Source organism: Chelon labrosus (assembly GCF_963514085.1).
Source record: "Chelon labrosus genome assembly, chromosome: 19".
NCBI classification, from domain to species: domain Eukaryota; kingdom Metazoa; phylum Chordata; class Actinopteri; order Mugiliformes; family Mugilidae; genus Chelon; species Chelon labrosus.
The window spans coordinates 25,121,724-25,128,272 of record NC_140352.1 but is presented as its reverse complement, the minus strand read 5'-3'; the positions used below and the strand labels follow the sequence as shown (position 1 = coordinate 25,128,272).

The following is a 6,549-nucleotide window of genomic DNA, read 5'->3' as shown; positions in this document are numbered from 1 at the left end:
AAAAAAAAATCTGGGCTTCATGTCCTGACTCCTGCTAAATGTGGGTAAAACCAATGAGATGGTGGTGGATTTCCTCAGGCACAAGCACCACACACACTGGTGAACATCCAGGGAATGGTTATAGAGTTAGAGGACTCTCACTACCTGGATGTTCATCTGAACAAAAGACTGGACCGGACTGACCACGCTAGTGCACTTTATAAGAAAGGCCAGCCTGTGCAGGTGGTGGGTGATCGGAGGATGGGAGCAAAGCTGTCATCCCTGATGGAAACCAGTCCCACCCCCTCCGTGGCGCTGTAACAGCACTGGGCAGCACCTTCAGCAGCTGACTGCTTCGCCCATACTGTGTGAAGGAGCATACTGTATTTATTTATTTATTTATTTATATAAATCTAATGTTTGCTTTTTTATCTGTTGTGTGCACTGTCATTCAAACTGTCTGCTGCTAAAACACTGCAAAATGTCCCACTGTGGAACCTTCTCTTCTCTTTTTTCTTTTCTTCTCTACAATATCAGTCACGCCATAACACAGCTGCACTGTTAGAAAGCATTTCTCACTCAGAACCTTACCTATAGTAAATCTAAGTACTGTATCTGTCTTCACCTCAAGACTTTCAAATAATCTCTTAGGGGGCAACTGTGCCTACGCAGCTGTAAAATATTATGAGAAATTTAAGTTGAGAAAAAAAAGCTTTTGTTTTAATTGTAACATTAAAATTGGAACCTGAAATACAGATGCATAGATTGCTTTTGTCTTACTGATTTCCTAAACCACACTAGTCTTAAGGTTGTTATCACAGTTATTATCATTTTTAAACAAAGCAGTTGGCAGACACAAACCCCATCTGTTAGCTTCTGCATGCCTGTTTTCCTGTAATGTACTATGTCTGTGGAGCTATGAGTCCATGCCTTTATACATTTGGAAACGAGCATGTTTGTGACCATGCAGATACGTGTGTATTTTGTGTATATATGCAGAGGCATGTTTGTATGGGGTAGGCCTGGATGGGGGTAGTGGTGGATTGATTGCTACTTGTGATTCATGAAGACGGCTGCTGCAGTGAGCAGCAGTGCGAGGGAGATTCCCAGTGGAGTCTCCCTGGCCACACAGCCTTTCTGGGACAGTATCAGAGAATTACAGCTGAGCAGAAAAGACCTCCACCACTAACATTCAGCTGTTCACTGTTTACCTCATATCACTATGAATTTTTTTTGTTATGTCTGCTATTTAAGAGGTGACTTTAAGAGGCGATCGGTGACTTTAAGGTGACTTTAAGAGGTGTAAGAGGTTTGCTTTATTTCACTGATTTTTATATTTACCAAGATAGAGGTGTGTAATACATCCCATTCACATAGACATGCAGTCATTCTGTACAAAAGACTACACACATTTAAAACAGAGCATTCCAAAACATAATGAACCACTGCAGCTCTTGTACAGTATATTCACATCACAATACATACCCGATTTCTTGAAACTCTAGGATGCATTTGTTGGCATTTGTCACAAAAAGCCATTATACTGGCCACGTTAGACTGATATCTGTTTAAACATCTAAACATGTAATCCAAAAGCACATAATGGTATTTTATAAAATGTACAAAATGTTTTATCCTGAAGAACCCTAATTTGTTGGAGACAAAGACTATTTTAAGGCACCCATTTTGTTATGTGTACAGTATATGTCTGACTTTTTGGCCAACACTAGCACCAAAACTGTGCAAGATGAAGTCATAAAAAATTACAAATGTGCAGATGAGATCAAAATGAAAGCCAGTTTGAAGATGTTTGGAATTTGAGTACTCACTAATGTGTGCTAATGTGTTGTAACGTCAACATGGGTTGTCCAGCTGGTGTGATCCCATCACAAGATGTTCTCTTGTTGCTCTTTTCTGTCACTGTCTCTCCAAACCCGTTCCTCCATCACTTCATTTTGCTCTTCTTTTTTCTTTCTGTCTTGCATCTCACCCTATATGTTGCACCAGGCTGACTGCTTTCTACAAACCTCTGCACCGTTCTAATGTCCACTCTGTAAATGAAAGCACAAGTACAAACTGTCCAGTCTTCCACTGAGGCAGATGTGTCACAAACCTTGTCTCTCCAGTTCTCTTTCAGTGGCTCAGCCTTATTCTTTTTCTCTCTCCTTCATTATTTCTCTCTCTGTTTATGCTCTTTTAGAGCTGAGGAGGTCTCACTGAAGACATGATTCTGGATTAAATATATGCAAGATAATGGAGGGCGTAAATCACCAAACAAAGCAGCATATTGTAATTTAAGGTTCCAACTCAGTAAGAATTCCGACCACCAAGCTTCACAAGAATCTTTTATTTTGACCTCATATACAAACGTGTAAAGTTTCGTGCATCTTTCACTGCTGTGAACACTAAGAACCACCTTTGTTAGAGTTTCTGCTGCGTCAGTGTCGTGCCAGGTAACCAGGCCAGATGAATAAAGTATTAGTCACACAGTTGCTGCTGATGATGAACGAAGTGATTCATAAGCATAGCCATTGGTTTCCATTCACATTGTGTAAATGGCCTTGCTTTTATATAGCACTTTTCTACCTATTGGTACTCAAAGCGCTTTACAGTCACAGATGCATCTACCCATTCGCTCACACAAGCACACACACATTCACACACCAGTGCTATGCACTGGGAGCAACTGGGGGTTCAGTGTCTTGCTCAGACAAATGTATACTTTCACTTACATGCAAAAACCAATAATAAGGGATTCAGTAAAATAGGAGTTGTTTTTTCTTACATTACATTCTTACATTTTCTTACATCTAAGTTAATATCATTGAGTTTATTCTTGCAACTGTTTTATCAAAGGTTGTGCAACTAGGATTCCTTAACTTGTTTGTCATTACCTGTAATACATTGTCGCAACCAGAATAAATAAGATTATTTACACTTTAAATGTAACTGAAGGACTCTCTAGCAGTATTCTATAATATCTGGGTTGCTTTTGAGGCAAGTTATACTTTTTCGGCATTATGCGTATTTATTGGTGCACACGGTCCCTTTAAGAGAGAGTGTAGGGGATGGGAACCTGGCAGAGTAGTGTTGTTGTTGGAGTAGCGCTGTTGTCACTCGCTTGCTAGGCTGAGAAATTAAATGACAGTGTGGTCAAAGAGAGAAAGTCATTTTTTTTTATTTTTTTTTTATTTATTAATTTTTTTTATAATACATGCAAAGTTCTGATTTACAAATATGACTTTGCCAATATACAATAAATGGCATATATATTCTCTATTCTGCCGAGGCAGCATGTCATTTAAAAATATAGACACGAAGCACGAATAAAACCACACTGCCACAAATACCAGTGAAACTGTACCTTTACTACACTGGTTGCAAATATTAAAATCAGTTTCTGCCAAGGCTGTAGCAGCCTCCAGGAATGCTGCTGTTTTTTTTTCCTTTTAATAATAGTAGAATAACTACCTAAAACAGCACATGAACGATCAGCAGTAGTGCCTTTACTTTCGAAATAGAGCAGAAGCCGTGAAAACTCATTGTTCATATGATTCAACTCGTGCGCCTTTAAAACAACGAACAGTTGCAGTGGTATTTGGCAAAATAGTACCGCTGGCGTTCAATTGAGCGGAGGGACACAATCGTGCTGCGGTCTGTGAATGCCTTGGGATCCAGCGGAGAAACACGAGTATGGATGGCAGCTGTGATGCGGTTCAGTGTTCCATCGTTTTTTCAAGCCGAGAGAAAAGAGACTAATGCTTGAACGGGTGTAGGCTGCTACATATTTAAATCGCCCGGGTCGGTTTTTACCGTTTACCAACGAACAACTTTCCGTTTTTATCTTCTTTCTACCGTTGGATTGTTTAGAGCTGATTTAATGTCGTAAATGACAGGTCTGTAAGGGCGTCGTTGTTGGGAAGTTTTTCGAAGGGGGGGTTTGACCAGCAAAGGGCCATGGCAGTCGAGGCTCGACCTGAGCTGGTCGGGAAGCGGTTCCTCTGTGTCAGCGGGGACGATCCACCTGAAATCGGCGACATCGGTCGATGGCCGTGGAGGTCCGGGGTTATACGAGCTGTCAACCACCGTGACACCGATAATTCCGATCTGGCGGTAAGAAAAGCGCCCACTTTGTCATCCTTTTTGGTATGTTACTGCACAGCAAATGGGGAAAATATCTGTGGTTGGTGTCTAGGCATGGAGGCAATGTTGTAAGCTTGCCAGGCGAATGCTATTTTGTGGTTTTCTCTGTTATTGTGGTTTTCTGATGAAACAATCCACAGTTAGTTTTCACAATTGTGTCGTAAATTGTCATTTTTGCGTGTTTGAGTTTGACTTGTTTTTCGACCACTTAGGCGTTAATGGGCGGTAGACTGGCAACAGGGGCTAATGGAAAGAACAACTAGCGTTTGGCCAGACATTACTGTATATATACATCAAAAATTAAATAAAAAAAACTTCCCTTTCCCTAAGCAATTTGCTGCAGATCAGGATTATACACCATGTTGTCATATTCAGTTGGTGCTAAACATATTTGAACCACAGTGCTCTACATGTAGGTACGCTATGTCTTCTAGCTAGATGGGATAATGTAGACCGTCGATTTTTCTAATAATCAATGTGTCAGTGAGAAACACCTGGCATTTAGATAGATCGTGTTGCGATCCGAGAGTGGCTGCGTTTGCAAATGCATGTGTAGGAATTTGAGTCTCGAGCAGCTAAACGCTTTAATCTGCTGTATACTGCAAATCAGCTGATTGAGGTGGGGTTAGGTTTCTCGATTTATTCCCGCGTTACAGCTTTAACATTTAACTAATCCCTATTACCTCGTGGTTATTGGTCACAGTCCACGTTATGTGGGCGTAATGATCGACCACAAAGCCCCGTCTGCCCGTGTTTTTCTGGCTGACAACAGCCCCTCCAACTTGGAGGGGCACAGGAATGCCAAAGACTTGTAAAAACATAAAGCTGGTTTACTGCATGTAAGAACAATGGCCAGTTTGTCGTCAAGTAAAATGTTGTCAATTGCAATTAGCATTTCAAGGGGACATGCTGTCACAGACCCATCGCAGGGCAGCAGACAGATTCCTGCATTTTCTTGTTGAATTCTTAATACAGTCAGTGGCCAGACAGTGATAGATGAATGTCTTGAAAATATATTGGTCTGATTTCCCCTCTCGAAAGAATTTCTTTTTAAAAATAAGACTGACATACCAAAACCAGCTAACAATGAAGTATTTGCTCCTACAAACCATGGGTTGTCCAACGCATAGTGCTGTCTCACTATAGAGTGTGCCTTTTCCCCATTTTCTTTTGTTCAGACTCCTTCTGTGTGCCTGTGGCCAAACCCCAGCACAGCTCTGATTTGAGCATTTAGCGTGCACTAGTACAGCATGTCCGTAGGTTGTCTGATATTACACTTTTCAGTAAATATTATCATCTTAATGGTCACTTGGCTCTCTGGTAGGGTTATTCTTTGTGTCTGATTTAATTTGCAAGATGTCTGTTCTTCAGTTCTTGTATGATTACTGGTGTATTTTCAAGCTTAAAATGAGTCCAAAATAAATATCAGAGATTCTTCTCGCATGTCGATGACTACTTATAATGCTTTTTGTGTGGTTAGATAGACACATCCCTGGTGTCAGACTACTCACTTACTATTCCACCTTAATCATCAAGTTGTCTGTGTTTTTGACAGGCACTGTAAGGCATAGTTCCATGGATTGGTCAGTGTCATAGCTAAGCACTGCTCACGTTGGTAACTGCAAGCTACTTCGACTACACTAAGCATTGCCCATGCTTGTTTGTATCACACAACAGACATGTTCCCTTATAGGATTGGTACTTGTGTGTGATGTGATTTAGACAGAGAGCAGTGTTTTGGTTTAATTCCATACAATGGGGAACAGTCTCAAGGGCTTAACTAGTTGAGTGAATACAGTGGAGAAGGATTTGAGATTAGATTAGAAGAAGTGTGTCAAGCCAAGCTGTCAGGTCTTTGTCAAGTGTCTGTGGTTAAACAGGCCAGTCGTACATGACTATTACTAAGGCTCCCTAAGGAATACATACTAGTAGAAAAATGATTCTGTTGTCGTCTACTCAAGTCTGTAATAGGACTGGAAATCGCAGAGTAATAGAAAATACTATCATGACATGATACTCATGATAACATGTAACATGATGCCATCGATTCAGTGATTCTGTACACATTGCAAGACCATCTTCTAGAATTCATCACAATATCTGTGTAACTGAAGAACAATTACAAATGATCCACTGCTCTGTGTAGTTGTGTCAGTTCGACTAAAACAAGGTACAAAAACATGCTTCTTAGTTTGGTGTACACACTAAGTTAATTACCTTTTATTAATTTTACGTCATTCATTTGAAGTAAAGTTTCATCACTACTTTGAAGTAGTGAATCTGACTCGGTTAACAGCTGGCATTAAAATGTGTCTGCGTCATCCATTCACAAGTAGACTGGTCTAAATACATGTGCCAAAATGCATTTAGACAATCTGGTACTTATGTTTTTGCATTTTATATTTAAACCACCCATGTACACACACG

The 6,549-nt window shown here is 40.4% G+C and overlaps 1 protein-coding gene across 1 annotated transcript in view; it reads left to right on the top strand.

Annotated features, from left to right (window-relative positions):
* Positions 1–3,628: 3,628 nt before the first annotated feature.
* jmjd1cb (jumonji domain containing 1Cb) overlaps positions 3,629–6,549 on the top strand; it is a 105,540-nt gene continuing 102,619 nt past the window's right edge. Inside the window, 1 exon segment of the mRNA XM_084568163.1 lies at positions 3,629–4,092. Within this exon segment, the coding sequence (XP_084424289.1) occupies positions 3,937–4,092 (156 nt within the window). The 5' untranslated portion in view covers positions 3,629–3,936.